Source organism: Ursus maritimus, unplaced genomic scaffold (assembly GCF_017311325.1).
Source record: "Ursus maritimus isolate PB19 unplaced genomic scaffold, ASM1731132v1 scaffold_33, whole genome shotgun sequence".
Taxonomy (NCBI): domain Eukaryota; kingdom Metazoa; phylum Chordata; class Mammalia; order Carnivora; family Ursidae; genus Ursus; species Ursus maritimus.
In genome coordinates, this window is record NW_024425897.1 from 19753401 (window position 1) to 19770283 (window position 16883).

At 53.7% G+C, this 16883-nt stretch overlaps 1 protein-coding gene across 1 annotated transcript; it reads left to right on the top strand.

Moving 5' to 3' along the window:
• Positions 1-10487: 10487 nt before the first annotated feature.
• On the top strand, positions 10488-16283 carry SDS (serine dehydratase). Its single transcript, XM_040619898.1, has 7 exons — positions 10488-10640; positions 10997-11036; positions 11279-11418; positions 11510-11601; positions 12307-12534; positions 14308-14432; positions 15147-16283. Exons 1-7 carry the CDS (start codon positions 10488-10490, stop codon positions 15353-15355), a joined length of 987 nt encoding a protein of 328 aa, XP_040475832.1. The 3' UTR covers positions 15356-16283.
• The last annotated feature ends 600 nt before the right edge of the window (positions 16284-16883 follow it).

The following is a 16883-nucleotide window of genomic DNA, read 5'->3' on the forward strand; positions in this document are numbered from 1 at the left end:
CAGCTAAGATGCTATGTTGTGCTGGATGTCGGGAGACCCAGGTCCACCTCCCAGCTGGCTTTCTGAATTAAGCCATTCACGTATGCATTCAGCAAACAGGACTCCAAACAACCAAAATCTAGACCCCCCAGGAAAAGAGAGATGAAGACAAATAGATATTCCTGGCCCTCCTGGCTTAGAGTCAACATGTCAGTAAGCAGATACAACGAAGTGTTACAGACGCGGCAACAGGAAAATTTAAATCAGAACAACAATAAAACGCCCTTCAAAAACAAAAAAAAACAAAAAAACAAAAAACTATTGAGTTGGCAAAGAATTTTAAAATGTGTAAAAGCAATAACAACCGGGGCTGGTGAGTATGAGGGAAAATAGGCACCCTCCCACGTTGCTGGTGGGATCAGAAATTGCTACAGCCTTTTGGAAAACAGATCTGTCAATATTGATTACAACTGGGTAAATACCTATTCCTTTGACTAAGAAATCTTAATTTAGGAGATTTATTCACTAAAATAAAAAGTGCCAGAGGGTAGGGATAAGAGTAGGAGAATGTTTCTTAGAATCCTATTCAGAATAACAAACAAACAAGCAGAAGACTGAAAGCTTGGACGCCCTTGAATTGGGAAATGGTTGACTAAGTCATAATATAGCCTCAGCATGCAATTTTATGCAGCCATCACAAGGAATAAATTAGATCTAAATCTATTGGCCCACAGAGATGTTCACAGTGCATTGTGAGAAAAGGAAAAAAATATATACGTACGGTGGGTAACGACTTTTTTTTTTTTGTAACAAAGAACAGCGACCAAAAATGCTTAAAATACCAGTCTATGTAATACCTGAGGCTTGTGGAGAACCGTGCTGATCACACTGGTTGTCCCCGGGGCGTCTGGGGAAGTGGGGATGAGGAGGAGAAGGGTAAGGAGGCAGGGGCCATGACAAAATCGTGGATGGAAATGTCCCATCACCTGCGCCATGCAGTAGGCTAGCCATTCATCAGCTGTGGCTACCGACCCCTTGAAACGTGTTGGTGCATTTGAAGAACTGAATTTGTAAATTTTGCTTAATTTTTATTAAATTTAAATACTGCAAATGGCCAGTGGTGACGAGCTTGGACAGCACAGGTCTGAAAAATCTGTCTAGGAGATGGTGTGGCCCCAACATAGCCAGGTCATTGTCACCGGGGAAGCGGGGAGCGTTAACCGACCCTTCGGCTTTGTGTAATGATGCCCTCATCCCAAGCAGACAGATTTGAGTGACCTGCAGACAGAAAGACAATTAAAAGCAGGGACAGTAAGGACCCCAAATTAACACACCTGGGTCCATGGGGCGTACAGACGGACGCAACTTTAAAAAACACCACACCTGGGAAGAAAAGGAGGAACTTTACACTGAAGACACCTGATAAACACGACTTGAACCAGGAGGTGAGGGTCAACCTCAACAGTGGTGAGTCGTGTTGGTAGCTGACACGGTCTTCGTGTGACGTGCTAAGAAGAGCACCTGACCTCCATGGTCTTCCTCCCCAGATCCTATAACCCATTCTACTCACGAGGAAAAAACAACAACAAAATCCACGACCAGTACTATTCGAAATGGTCAAGGTCATGGAAAACTAGGGAAGTCTGGGGAACAGTCACAGCCAAGAGGAACAGAAGGAGACAATAATAAAATGCAGTGTGCTATCCTGGTTGGGACTCGAGCAGAGGGAGGACATTAGGGGAAAGCTAAGGGAGTCTGCATAGAGTATGGACTTCAGTGAATAACAGTGTATCGATATTAGATCTATAATTGTGACAAATGTACCATATTAATGGTACTGTTGTTAATAACAAGGGAAGTTGGGACCCAGGAATCCAGGAAGTTCCCGTACTGTCTACAGTTTTAGAGTTCATTTTCTGTAAATCTAAAACTATTCTAAAATAAAAAGAGGGTTCTTTTAAGTCCCTACGCCCAAACCTGCGAAAGCAGTGGGAAATAACAACAACCCCAACAAGTGAATTCTTTGCAGAAAGCTTCTCTTCAGCGAGGACTCAAATAATGAGGCTGTTTTTATTCTCATTAATATAGAACTTCATTGACAAAAATCCCGTGTTTTACAGCAGAGAGAGAAACAAGCCCAACCCTTGGACAAAGATGTGGAGAAGCTAGCGGAGGACAGAGAAAAAGCTGGAAAAGACATTGGTCACAACCATTAGATAACGAAGGCGCAGTGAACACGAGCTATCCCAGGACCATCATCCTAACTTTTCCCCTTTTACCAGCTATTTGTCTGCATGACTGGGAAAATGCATGCCATGAGGCATGTGTTAGGGAGGAATAATCTTTTGAGAATACTAATGATCGCTCCCTCCCCCTTACTTCCCCCCCGGGGGAAGAGAGAGAGACAGAGAGAAAAAGAGAGACAGAGAGAAAGCAAGCAAGCGAGCAAAAAGGAGTCCTGATTTGTAGGATTTGCTGATTTTCCTGGTGTCAGTACTCCCACAGTGGACAGTTTCAAGCAACCAAAGCTTTAATCACTGGCTCACATATGTCCTGCAAAGTGGTAGGAGTCTAGTCCTGAGCTCCACTGCTGGGGGAATGGAGAAGGCAGGCATCCTACAAACAGGAGTGCTTTTTTGCCTCTGCGAATGGAAGTTACAGCAAACTAAGACAAAGAGTTTATTGCAGCAGCACAACTCAGGGGGAAGCCACCTCGAGTTTCTAACCATTCTCTCGAATGGTTGCCACGGGCCCCAGACTATGAGACAAGGACCCACGTGGCTGGGAATGAGGAAGGGCTCCAAGGCAAGCTGGGGTGGGGGGCGGACAATGGAACCATTCAGCACCCACCCCGTACTGACTTGGCCCCTGAATGTCCCTGCCATCCCTGGTGAGAAAGGGAAACCCCTCATTGCCTCCAATTAATTATCTGCTTGAAATAAAAATTCAGCCAAGTTAGGGGGAAATAAAGAAGTCTCCATGGAGTTTGTGGTCTGAGATTTAATCCTGCTGCAAATATCTTGATTTTTCTATGAACTTTGGACAAAATCCCTCATAAGCCCTCTGGACCTAGCCAACTCCACCTATCACATGTTGACTGATAGGTGATGATAAGCCCAAGGGGGAGGCCCAGTGTGGCCATGGGGCTCTGACCTTGGCCATGGCCAGTTTTAGCCATAAGGGCCCACCAAGAGACTGTTTGCCACGTTTTCAGATGACGCAAAAAGGGGAGGCATCACTGCAGACGGCGCTGTCGAATGACCCAAGAAGCGGTTACAAAGTCTCAATCAAATCAAATGATGGACTGAAGCCAGGTGAACGAACACGAAAAGGGCTGGATGCCAAGTCCTACAGTGGAAGCCACAGAGGTCAAGTGCATCAGGTCCAAAACAAGATAGCTCTGATCGGATTGGGTTAATTTCACCAAGAAAAAAAATCTTTTAACTTCCCTGGAGGTCAATTGAGTAGCAGCTGGATATAGAACAATAGGCTTTTTAGATAAAGCACATGTCGCCGGCTCGGGATTAATTAATTTCTCCTGGTCATATTAACAGAAGTAGAGAAGATAGAATGAGGGAGGTATTAGTCTCATTCCATATTACCCTTAGGCAAAGTCTCTCAACCTTGACGCTACTGACATTTGGGACCAGATAAGCCTTTGTGGGGGGAGGTGGTGCTGTGCTGTGCCCCATAGCATGTTGAGTGGATGGAGGCAAGAGTGCGGAATCCAGCAGGGAAGGAAGGGGTCAGTACAGACCTGTCCTAAGGCTGCTCACAAGCCCCTGGGAAGAGACTCCAGGGGCTGCCAGACTGCAGAATCGCAAAGAGGTACCAACCCAGACCTGACGGGGAGGAAACATGAGTGAGGAGGGAAAACTCAGGGAAAGGGGACCAGAAAGTTTGGGAAGGTCCTTGATTATAATAACGAAACCAAAATTAATCATAATAACAGCTACCATTCTTTGAGCCCTTATTCCGTGCCTGGCACTGTGCTGATTGGTCCCCATTTCTGGGGGCCAGAAACCGAGGTTAAGGGAAGTTAAGTGACTCCTCTGAGGTCACACCTGGCTATTAGTTTCAACCCAGGTGTAATGGACTCAGGAGCCAGAGACCTTAACCAATCAGCAGACTCCAGGGCTGGATGTGCCAGCCACAGTGGGCAAACAGAGATGAGAGCTGCCTGTTCCTCTCAGAGCTGCAAAAACAATCAGAAACCCCACCTCCCACAGCCAAGGACACGCCGATCTGGCCAACCTCGGGGACACTTCTGGGGAGGGTGTGATGTAATAGAGCCAGCAGGCAGACGGGAGGGTGGCAACTTGCCCAAGGTCCCCCAGGCAGACTGCTGCCCCTCCTGGGACCGTGGGCTCTGCCCTCACCTTTCTGTGTTGGAAAGACCCAGGCCTCCGTTTGCCCATCTGCTAAATGGGAGAAGGTGACATTCACTTTCCTCTCCTACTTCTGAAGATCTTTTAGAGGAGGACTAGATGGGAGAGAAAAGTCCTTGTGCCCATCACCCAGAGCTAGGGACTCAAATGCCCTCTTGAGCACCAGAAAATAAAGATGACCATCACCTATTAAAATGCCCACAAGTCACTGGGCACTATCCTTATAACTTTACACCAATTAGGTTTAAATCCTCATAACAAATCTAAGAGGTGGACACTACTAGCAGTTAAAGAAACTGAGGCACAGAGAGGTTAAGTAACTCATCCAAGGTCACCCAGCAAGTCAATGACAAAAGCTGGATTAGAACTTGGGCCTGTCAGAAAAGTGACTCACTTGCTATATGAAAACTGACACACGTTGGGATGCTGGAGTCACAGGCCCAAACTGATCCCCCTGATATTTGCACCATAACGGCTGCCAGCCTTCACCCAAGACCCTCCTGCAGCTGCCTGGTCAGAACGTCCCCATCGCACGGCCACTCTTCCAGCTTCTGCTGCATTCGCTCCTCTTGGGTGAGCCCTCTGCCCTCCTAGCGTCTTGGGTTCCCATCCACATGCATCCCCACATGTACATATTTCTTTTTTTTAAGATTTTGTTTATTTATTTGAGAAAGAGAGAAAGAGCACAAGTGGGAGGCAGAGGGAGAGGGAGAAGCAGACTCCCTGCTGAGCAGGGAGCCCAATGCGGGGCTCGATCCCAGGCCCCTGAGATTATGACCTGAGCCGAAGGCAGACCCTCGACCAACTGAGCCACCCAGGCGCCCCTCCATATTTCATATATATATTTAAAAATGAAGATATGCCCAGATAGCAAATGTGTATCCACTGCTGACCGGATAATGAAATGTGGCACATCTATACAACGGAATGTTGCTCAGCCACAAAAAGGAACAAAGCACACACTACAGTGTAATGTGTCTTGAAAACACGGTGTCGAGAGAAAGAAGCCAAACACGAAAGGCCACGTGCCGTATGGTTCCACTGATAGAAAATGTCCAGAGCGGCACCTGGGTGCGCAGTCGTTGAGCATCTGCCTTTGGCTCAGGGCGTGATCCTGGCATTATGGGATCGAGCCCCACATCAGGCTCGTCCTCTATGAGCCTGCTTCTTCCTCTCCCACTCCCCCTGCTTGTGTTCCCTCTCTCGCTGGCTGTCTCTATCTCTGTCAAATAAATAAATAAAATCTTAAAAAAAGAAAAAAATGTCCGGAACATGTCCGGAACAGAAGAATCCAGAGACAGAAAGCACACTGGTGATTGCTGGGGGCTGCAGGGAGGGGAAAAGGGGAGCAACTGGGAATAGGTGTGGGGTTTCTTTGGGGTGATAAAATGTCCTAAAACAGATACTTCATAAATGGGTGAAGTCTAGGGTATGCGAATTATATCTCAATAGAGTGATTGTTTTAAAGAAAGGATATGCTCAGACAGGATGTCAACAACAGGGTTGTACATTTTGCCTTCTTCCTTCTTGTCGGTCCTTATGTGATTGATTTTCTGAATGCGGTGGTTTTCGAATCACATCAGGGATGCATTCTTGTTGAAACAAATGGGGCAATATACAGAGGTCTCCGGAAGGACAGAATCGTCTTGTTCTACCCCTTGCGGCTGCCTGCCCTCCCCCGGTCACAGTGCTGCCGCTGGGGAGAGGAGCCGAGCCCAGCAGTATGAGACAGTCGTCCCCCTGGCTGCGTGGATAACCTCACATGGACATAGCACCCAAAGCCTACATCTGGGTCCTCTGAACGTGACCAAGCTGAGCCAGGTGCCCCCCACCCCCCGGCCTCCACCTGCACCCTCGCATCAGCCCTGTGTCCGCAAAGAACTCGGAATTCCTGAGCCTGTCTGCTCACCTGTGACATGGGACTCCAGGTGCCCACTCACCTGGCTTCGAGAGTTCAGTGAAACCCCACGCAGCAGCACTTGGCAGGGTCAGGCGCTGGCGGGGGCTCGGGCAATGTGAGTGCTGACTGTAAGCGCTCAGATGCACACAGGGAAGCCGTGTCTACAAGGGAACTTCACGATGCCCATGTGGCTTCACAGTCCTGCCATCGTGTATCTCCGGCGCATGCGCGACGCATGCGCGGGGACGTGCCGCTGGGGAGGGGGCTTGGGAGTGCCTGTGGAGGGTCAGCTTGTCCCACAGGGAGGGACGGCTGTGCGGGCTGTTTGTGCCCTCACTGCCCTCTGTCTCATTGCTATTCTCGTCCTGGCCAGCCGGACAAGAGAGCTTTGTTGAGGGGACCAGGAAAAAGATCCGGCCGGACGTGTTTGGGCACACCACCCCTGTGGACATACAGACCACTGCACACAGCCGCGGGCGGACAGGAGGCCTGGCACCCGGCGGGGAGTGAGTTCAGGTGCATGTGATGATGAAGACGATGACGATGGCTGCTAACACTTCCTGCACTCCGCTCCGGGCCCCCACATATACATTATTATGTCATCTCAGCCGAGGAGGGAAGCTCTGTTTTCATCCCCATTTTACAGATGAGCAGAGGGAGGCTCCAAGAGGCAAGCTGACCCGCCCAGGGCCACAGAGCTGGTAAATATGGCAGAGTCCAGATTTGAACCCTGAGCCTCCTGGGTCATACCCACAAAGCCATCTGCCCCTTCAAGACAACAGAGTCGTAAAGGATGACAGGGAAAGGTCAATCACATCGCAGCAGGCAGACTGGGTTCAAATGCCAGCTCATCTCTCTTACTCGCTGGGTCTCAGCCTCCCTTTCTGTAAAAGGAGGATAATAAGAGAACCCGCTTCCTCCCGTGGTTTGTTTCCTGGGTATCTACTATGTGCCAAGCACAACCAGTGACGTGAGGTGCACTATCTGGCGCCATCCTACTGCAAGCCCTTGGGAACAGTCCTCGGAAAGCTGGTATTGTTCGCACTTGCCAGTGAAGAAGCTGAGGATGGGGAAGGGGAGGGCTGAATGGGGGAGAGACAGGAGGAGGCTGCCAGCAGAGGCGCAGCCAGCTTCCCCTTCTCCTCCTGGCAGCCCCCGGGCTGCGAGCCAGGGGGCGGGGCTGGGCGGGGGCGTGGCCAGCTCTGGGACCCCCATTGGCTGCCGGGAGGCGCCCTGGGAATAAAGCCCCGGACCAAAGGCCCAGATCCGTAGCCCCTGGGACGATTCAGGAGACCTTGTACCTGTCCCTCTCCCCTCCATCTGGCCCAGGACTCTCTACTCAGTCTATACATCTAGACCATCTCCAGTCTGTCCCTTCCCGGTTTGCTCCCTCTGTGCCGACCGCCCAGCTCCACCACCTTGCAGGTAAGTACCCCCTCCTCAGCCCCATCCCAGTCTGGAGTGCCTGCGGCCAGGGGGTGGGGGTGGGGGTGGGGGCTCCAGGGGAAGAGGGGGAGGTAGAGTCAGTGGAGCACAGAAACCCATGCTTTGAAGCCAGACTGGCTGGGGTCAGCATCCAGCTCTGGGCCTCAGTTTTCTCCTCTCTGAAATGGGAATAATAACAGACCCTTCCTCATAAAGCTGGTGTAAAGGTGAAATGAGATCGCGCACTTAAAATGTCCAGCCCGATATAGCAATAGCCCGTCTTTATTGAGCTCTTGCTATGAGCCAGGTGAGGGGGCAGTGACTTCTGACAGAGAGGGTACAGGTAGGCAGACAGCTTCCAGCTGGAGGGAGTGGTGCCCTCCTGTAGGGGTGTCCCTGCCCCTCACTTGACAGCATCCATGCTGCCAGCAGACACTGGTGGGGGAGGAAGCTTCCCAAATCTACCCGAAAGGGCTCTTGTGGGGGATGCCTCCCACTCCCAACCAGGAGAGCTCCCTGAGGTCAGGGCTTGGCAACGTGCACAAGGTCCGCTCGGCCAGAACCGGGGGTGCCACTGTTTCAGGGATAACCTCCAGGAGGTTAATTAAAGTTAATTCAAACAGATATGGGGTTGCCTCTGTAATACGGTGCCTCCAATCCCTGGCTTTTGTTCAAGAGATCCAGGGGAGAGATGGTATCTCTTTGAGCCGCCCTCCCAGACCCTGGATGTTAGTCAATTCAGACAGACATGAGCTATCCCTGTTTGGGGATGCTAAGTTTGGCAGGGTGGTCAGGAACCCCACTCCTCACTTTTCTTCCTACCCAGGCAAATCTAGCCCAATCTGGGAGTGGTGATGGCCTAGGGCTAGGGCCGTCCCAGGTGGGGTCATTGGAAATAGGGTGGGACTGCGGAGAAAGAGCCAGTCTTGCTTGGCCTTCTGGAATGGGGAAGGAGGTGGGGGCCGCCAGATAGGCTACTCACCCAACCACCTGCTGATCAAATTCTGGCTCAGCCCAAGTTAGAATCCAGGAGAAGAGGAGGAAAAGGGGCTGCACGTATGTGACCAGACTCTGGGTGACGTCAGCTTCTGTATCCCCCCCCCCCCCCCCCCAGTCGGTCCAGACAGGGAGGCCTGAGCCACGCGCGAGGTCCTGGAGAGAGCCTAGCTCTGGAGCCAGACTGTCTGAATTCCAATCCTGCCTCTCCAGTTCACTAGCTGTGTGGCCTTGGGCAAGTCACATTAAGATTCTGCTCCTTATTGCTGTGTGAGGAACTGCCCCAAGGTGTAGCGATCTAAAACCACAGTAGTCATTGTATTGCCGTCTGTCGTCTGTCGTGGCTCTGGGGCTTAACCGGTTTCCGCAGGCAGTTCTCACTGGGGTCTCTCGGATGGCTGCAGTGTGATGGTGGCTGGTGATGTCTCAAGGTCACCCCTCATGTCCCACAGGTGACGCTGGCCATCCGCTGTCAGGTAGGGCATCCAAGTGTGGCCTCTGCGTGTGGCCTGGGCTTACTCCCATCACGGCAGCTGGGGTTGGAGACGGAGCTGCCCAAGAGAGACAGCCAGCCGGAGGCTATGTCCCCTTCTGAGACCTCGTCTTGGGCGTGGGGCGGGGCCGGAGCCGGCTCACACCAGCTCTGGAGAGCACACTGGGCTGTCTCTTCCCAGCTCCACACTCGATGACATCGTGTTGGGAGCTTGCAAGTGGCCTTGGTGAAGGTACAGCACAGAAGTGCACACACGGCAAATCAGGGCTTGATTTTTCTTTGCAGAGTCCGTTGTTAAACATTCACCAGCGCTGTGCTGCTTGGAAGCCACAGAGTGTCCCTTCCACTGGCAGCCACAGATCACCCCCTCCTCCAGGGTTCAAGGGCAGGAAGCACAGACCCTGCCTCTCACTGAGAAACGCATCAAAGTCTCATCAAAAGAGATGCATGTGGGATGGGAAGAGCTTGCGGTGGCCGTTCTGGGAAACACAATCTGAGACTTGTTCCCCATCAGGGGAATGGGCTAATAACGCACCTCCTTGGATTGTTAAAAGGATTAAATGCATTAATATCTGTAAAGCTTAAAACAGCGGGAGATACATGGTAAGCACTTTAGAAGCGATTATGACATAATATAATAATGATTATAAAAAGCTTTCTCTAACTGGGGATGGGGTTTTCCAAAGGTTAGTATGGAAAAAATACATGCATTTAAATAGATAATTCCTATACACGCTAAAACATTCAAACAGCACAAAAGGGGTGCCGAGTGCCAGCTCTCCCCAGAAGCCCCTTGTCCTAACGAGTTTCTTGTGTGTTTCCTGAGATGTTCTATGCACGCAGAAGCTTGTGGATTGTGTGTGTGTCCCTGAGTTTTTGCACAAATAAACTGTACCTGCTGTCCTGCCCCGTTAGCACTGAACCATCTTGAAACTCACTCCGAATCAGCAACTGCAAATCCGTCTCCATCTCGCTCCCCTTGAAAGGTGCAAGGTCTGAATGTTATTTCTGATGCTCACAGATTCCCAGCATGGTGTGTGTGTGTCTGTGGTGTCCTGGTCCCCATTTTACAGAGGAGGCAGCTGAGGCTGAGGGGGGATTGCTTGTGTGATGTCACCTGGTGAGTAGGTGGCTCAGTTGAGATTTGAATTCGGGTCTCCAGGATGCTCCTTTTCTGGGCTCTTTCCTCGGCCTCGTGGGAAGCGAGGGGAGGGGTTACTCGCAGGCACGCTGAAGGCTATGTGGCAGCGGCTCGCACCCCGGCCGGCTCTCCTGACCACCTGGGTGTCCTTCCTTCCTCCCAGCGATGATGTCTGGAGAGCCCCTGCACGTCAAGACCCCCATCCGTGACAGCATGTCCCTGTCCAAAGTGGCAGGCACGAGCATCTACCTCAAGATGGACAGTGCCCAACCGTCAGGCTCCTTCAAGATCCGGGGCATCGGACACCTCTGCAAGATGGTACGGGATGGGTTCTGCATCACCTGAGTGACGGTGGCGGGTCCTTTCCCCTCAACAGGGCAAGGCCAGTGTCCTGTGCTGACCCCCACGATGCCTGAGGATCTGCTATTAGCACTCCCTCTACAGAAAGGGCGCCCCCCCCCCAGGAGAGTCCCCTCACGGCCTGATCCGAGCCATCATTTGCCTGCTTCCCCCTGCCCTTCCCTGAGCCAGTCTTTTTGGGGAGGGGCGATGTCACCTGAGAGGCTAGGGCAGTACTGTGTATCTCGGAATCACTGGGAAGCACTCCAGGTGGGAGGGGAGAGCCCGGGGGAAGACTGGGAAGTGGGCCTCACCCTCCCGCCTTGTCTCCACAGTGGGCTGAGCAAGGCTGTGAACATTTCGTCTGCTCCTCCGGTAAGTGGCCTGCATGCCCCCTGCTGTGTGTCCCTGGGCCAGGTGCTCCACCTCTCTGGGCCCTGGTTTCCCTAGCAACGAGCTATGACAAACATCTGCAGCAGCCCCAATTTGGAATTCCAGGGGGAAGGTGAGCAGTCACTCAGGGAGGTGTTCAGAGCCCCAAGGTTGGGGGTGAGCAGTCCCAGTTGGGCTCCCAGGCCCTCCTGTGCCGACACACTTTCCACCCCCGTCCCTGACAGCGGGCAACGCAGGCATGGCAGCTGCCTATGCCGCCAGGAAGCTGGGCATCCCTGCCACCATCGTTGTGCCCAGCACCACACCTGCCCTCACCATTGAGCGGCTCAAGAATGAAGGCGCCATAGTCAAGGTGGTGGGGGAGGTGAGTACCGACCCAGGGCCGGGGCCGCGGAGGGCGCCTGGCAGCAGGACAGGGTCCCCCAGCCTCTCACCCCTCCCCTGCGTTCTTGCAGATGTTGGACGAGGCCTTCGAGCTGGCCAAGGCCCTGGCAAAGAACAACCCAGGATGGGTCTATGTTCCTCCCTTTGACGACCCCCTCATCTGGTACGTGGAGCCCAGAGTCCCCTGGCGCGGGGGGTGTCCACCTCCTACACCACTGGGTGGGCCCCTGCCACAATGCGTGTCGTCACAGCCCTGTGCACAGCTGTTGTACGTGTGTGCCCGCCGTCAGGCTCGGCAGCAGGTGCACACACACGTGCGCCACTACCCATCCCCCGCGGCCGCGAGTGAATGTGTGAGCTCAGATGCACAGGGATCTGCAGCCAGGTCCCCAGAAAGCTGACCCCAAGATGAAGATTCCAGGGAAAGCACTTTCCCTGGGTGATGATGCATTAGAGGAGGAAGGGAGCCGAGGCCAGAAGGGAGCGGATAAAGGGCTCTCGTGGGCAACCGCGGTGGGCAGCTGGAGCTTACTCCCTCAGAGGCCCCAAACTAGAGGGATCCAGGTGCAGGAGAGGGTGCTGGGGATCTTAGACACCCACTGCCACCATTCTGGACCCCCACATTGGTGGAGGGCCGCTCTCCAGGGATGTCATCTCCTGCCACATCTGCAGGCAGCTCCAGTGGCCAGAGGAAGCCCTTGGGTAGACACGCAGAGGCTGACAGCTGGAAATCGGGGTGGAGCTGGGGCGGAGGTAACTAGCCCAGAGCCCATCAGCTGCCTGGATGAGGACAAGTGGCATCTCCGGGACCCCTGCGTGGGGTCTCCAGGGAACCCGGCCCTGACCTGCCCCCTGTCCCCCCCTCCAGGGAAGGCCACACGTCCATCGTGAAGGAGCTGAAGGAGACGCTGAGCACAAAGCCAGGGGCCATTGCGCTGTCGGTGGGTGGCGGGGGCCTGCTGTGCGGAGTGGTCCAGGGGCTGCAGGAGGTGGGCTGGGGGGATGTGCCCATCATCGCCATGGAGACTGATGGAGCCCACAGCTTCCACGCTGCTACCACCGCTGGCAAGCTCGTCTCCCTGCCCCAGGTCACCAGGTGAGCAGCGGGGCTGCCTCCGTCGGGGGTTCGTCAGCCTTGGGAAGCCCACCTCGGCGCTGGCTGTGAGGCACACCCCCATGTCAGTCCCATTTTACAGATGAGGAAACTGAGGCTTTGGTCACTTGCCCAGAGTCACACGGCCATTGAGTGGTACTGCTGGGACTGAACCCGAGTCAGCGTTGACTCAGTACCATGGACATCATGCTTCCTCACACCAAGAGTCCAAGATTAAGCATTTATCAAGTGCCCTGTGACAGGGTTTTACACACCTCATTAATTTGCCAGCCATTTACTGGGCCCCTAATACGTGCAAGCACTGCTGATCCTGGGGCAAAGCGGTGAATAAACACGGCCCCTGCTCCCTCGGGTTCATTTCATATCCCAGCCCCGAACTGTTGACAGATGGCAATTAGGATTAGGTTTGTTACATTATACAGGAGCCCCAAATAACAGTGACTTAAACCCAGATTGAACTTTGATTCTTCTCATATAAAATGAAAAAACGTCTAGAGGTAGGCAGTCCAGGGGCTCCATGAAGTCGGGGGCGCAGGTTCCTTGAGTTTGTTCATCATCATCATCATGTAGCCTTATGGCCCAAAATTGCTGCTTAAGTGCCGACTATCACACACACACTCCATCTGGCAGGAGGAGAAAGGGAGAGCAGAAGTGATGCCCCCTCCCTTTAAAGACAGACACTGTACTTCCACTTACCTCTCATTGGCCAGAACTTAGTCACACGGCCACAACAACTGCAAGGGAGGCTGGGAAATGTCTTCCTAACGGGTCTCCACGTGTGCAGCTACAATAGATATTGGGTAGACAAGTCCTTACCACAGATAGGGAAGACCGAGTCCAGGATTCTGGATTCCTGAGACTGGCACCCAGGAGCTACCATGTTGGGCTCTGATCCTGCACTGTTGGGACTGAGGAAATAATTGTGGGGTGCCTACCGTGAGCCACACACTGGGCATAGGGCTAAGGTGGTTCAGGCCCCAGGTGCTCCTGGGTGAGCTGGGAATAGAACCGATGATGACTCCAGGGAAGGTGGGGGGAGTGAACGCACTGACTACGAGTGCAGGTCCTGGAATTACATAGATCCTGCTTGAGGTACCTGCACCACCACTCCCTAGGCACATAACTTTGGGCAAGTGACCCACACGCGCTCTGCCTTGGTTTCCTCTCCCATAAAATCAAACCAATGAACAGCAAAACAGTTGTGAGAATTAAATAATGCTTGCCAAATCCTTGGCACCTAATAGTTCCTCAAGACATAGTCACTATGCCTGTGTCATGGGGGAGGACCCTTTCAGAATTCCACATGGAACCACGGGACTGAGTGCTCTCCCTGGAGGACTCCTTGGAGGAGGTGGCCTTAATCCTGAGCCCTGAAGGACAGGGCAAGACCTGGGCAGGCAGAGTGGTGCTCAGCTTAGTGAGGGTTAAGTGGGTGGAGGGGGACAACCTGCAGCAGGGACTGGGAGTCCTTTCGGGGAACCACAAGGGGGCCTCTCTGGCGTTTGTTCCTCAGTCAGTGTTGAGCACAATATGCTATTTACCCCCAGTCAAGCCTCTGTGCCTTATTAGAAGACAACACTTGGTCAGGGAGCCCCTGGGACCTTTCAGGGCTTTACACCTGCCCACGGACCCCGCTTCCTTCCTCCTTCTCAAATCCATCTTTCTCTTTCTATCCCTCCTCTTCCCAATGTCTGCCTCCCTCTACCCACCTGTTTCCCCCATTCCCATCCTCTTCTCCATCCCCACCTCTCCCAGTGTGGCCAAGGCCCTGTGCGTGAAGACCGTGGGGGCTCAGGCCCTGAAGCTGTTTCAGGAACACCCCATCTTCTCTGAAGTCATCTCAGACCAGGAGGCTGTGGCTGCCATTGAGAAGTTCGTGGGTATGTGCCAAGTCCGGACCTGCTGGTTCAGGACTTAACTGGCTGTCCACGTGCTGTCCTAAGACATCCCATTCACTGTAAATTTTCTTCACAGTCCTATCTCCCGTCCCTTCCTAGAACTTCCCATTAATGAAAGATAATACAGTGCAGCAGTAAAAATAGAAAGGCCAAAGCCACAAGTGAAGAAGTAAGCCTGACCACCATGACAGCAGGGAATAATAACTGTTTAAAATGTGAGCTCTGAGCTTCCTGGTAGTCGGGGTGAAAAAGGAAAGTATGGGCCTCAGGGTTGGCTTCAGAAATGGGTCTGTAAGTAGGCTGGGCTCCTGGGTTCAGCCTAGGACAGGGATGGTGCGCTCATGTGTGCACGCATGTGCGCGTGCGCACACACACACACACACACACACACACAAAGGTAACCACTAACACTGCCACTTAATCTCCTGCACTAACACTCAGTCCGGCTCATCAACCATGGCCGTCATGCTCAGATGACGACTCAAGCCTTCTCAACACCGCGCTCAGGCAGTTACAATCATTTTATCGGTGCGAGCCTCATAATGAAACCTGGCCGTGGATCAGGACTTAAAGGTCGACCTGGGGTAGTGAGGGGAGGTTTGGCCCGGGGCCTGAGTCCTCAGGCTTTCCCAATGGCCCGACAGTTCCCCTGAACCCTGCACCCAGACCCCACCCTCATCACCCCCTCCTCCGCAGATGACGAGAAGATCCTGGTGGAGCCCGCCTGTGGGGCAGCCCTTGCCGCCGTGTACAGCCGCGTGGTTCAGAAGCTGCAGGGAGAGGGCAAGCTCCGGGCCCCGCTGTCCTCCCTCGTGGTCATTGTCTGTGGGGGCAGCAACATCAGTCTGGGCCAGCTGCGGGCCCTCAAGGAACAACTGGGCATGAAGAACGGGTTGCCCAAGTGAGGGCCCTTCCCTGCCCATCTGCCTCTCCTCCCAGGGGGACCCCTGGGGGAGCTGGAGTTTTATCCAGCACCTCGCTGTAAATATTCTTCTTGTGTCTTCTGGGAGCCTGAGGCCCGGGCCAGCCGGTTCCCTTCCTGGTCGCATGGGCCCTGTGCCAGGGGCTGCAGCTCCGAGGTGGAACCGGCTCGGCAGCCAGCAAGGCTGTGAATGGAGCCTCTCTGTCCCTAGCCACCGCGGCTCCGTGAGGGCCGCCCACGTGTCCCATACCAGGTCCCCGGCGCCGGTGGGCGGGAGGGATGGGGACTGCGGTAGGACGGGCCTCCTCCCTAGAAGGCGCACAGGGCCTGGTCCAGGACTGAGAACCACCTGTCCTCTCCCGCAGGAGGCGCGGCCTGGCCCCGCCCCCCAGGCATTTTTCTATTTGCAGACTTTTTCATTGAAAAAGAAAAAAATGTATTTATGAAATGAAGATCCTTTGAGTTTCTCCTTTGTCACCCTCTGCCTCCCTGCCTCTCTTCCTCCCCCCACCACCTACCTGCTTGTAGTCCTAACCCCTGCACCCTGCCTCCTGGAACCCTGGAGCCCAATGGACATGGGGGCCAGGACCCTGCTCCCTGCTGGGCTTGTGATCCAGGGAGGGAGGGAGCTGAGCAAGAGCTGGGGCAAGGGTTGCCTCCACTGGAGGCAGAACCAGCCCCCAACCTGAGGCAGATGAGGCTGGCCTCATTCTGACAGGCCTGATACCGGAATGGCCTGATCACAGAACCACTGGGAGCAGAGTAGTGAGCCCCCCATCTCCGGGGGTGTGTAAACTGACAATGGACACCCATCTCAGGGACTCGGAAGGAGTGGCCTTGAAGTGCCATGCAAACCATCTCAGACATGAAAGCCTGCCCTCCAAGGAAAGCGTGTGCTGACACCAGCACACGGAAACAGAAGAGGGCCTGCCGGGACTCCTCGAGGTCTGGGAAGGGACACCAGCACACCAGCCATAGCAGCCCCACGTGATTCCCTGAACCCCCAAGTTCCGAGTGAAGCCTGAGACCCCTCTAGCCCCTCAGGATCTGACGCAGATCCACATGGGCCTGCAGAACCCCTACCCACCCCGACAAACAGCAGGGGCTGTGAGATTCAGGGGAGAGTCAAACCCACCCCAGACACAGGCTTCTCCACTGACTTCCAGCCAGGAGGGACAGACATGTATTTTATAGGAGATGGGACATCAAGGACAGGCTGGCAGGGACAGCAAACCATCAGCCCCTTGGCCCCAGAATTCTTCCTGGGGGACAGGGTGGGGCTAAGTAGTGCTCAGTTCAGGAAAAGCTACCCAGAATAGGATTGCTTCCAGCTCGCCTGTCCCGCCCGAGTTAGCACAAAACCCCCCAAAAAGGCAAGGCAGACCCCTCTGTCCCCCTAAGAGCTGAGGCGTGGAGGCCTGGGGTCAACCAGCTGGCTAAGATCAGACGGTGACAGCCTCTGTTTTGTGTTGACCTGTATCCTACAGTGGAACTTGGGAAAGTCTTGTTGG

Excerpts from the sequence above, each read along its gene's own strand:
- SDS (XM_040619898.1), top strand. The coding sequence starts at position 10,488 with ATGATGTCTGGAGAGCCCCTGCACGTCAAGACCCCCATCCGTGACAGC. Across the intron at positions 12,535-14,307 it reads TCCCTGCCCCAGGTCACCAG|TGTGGCCAAGGCCCTGTGCG; the intron begins GTGAGCAGCGGG and ends CACCTCTCCCAG. Across the intron at positions 14,433-15,146 it reads TGCCATTGAGAAGTTCGTGG|ATGACGAGAAGATCCTGGTG; the intron begins GTATGTGCCAAG and ends CCTCCTCCGCAG.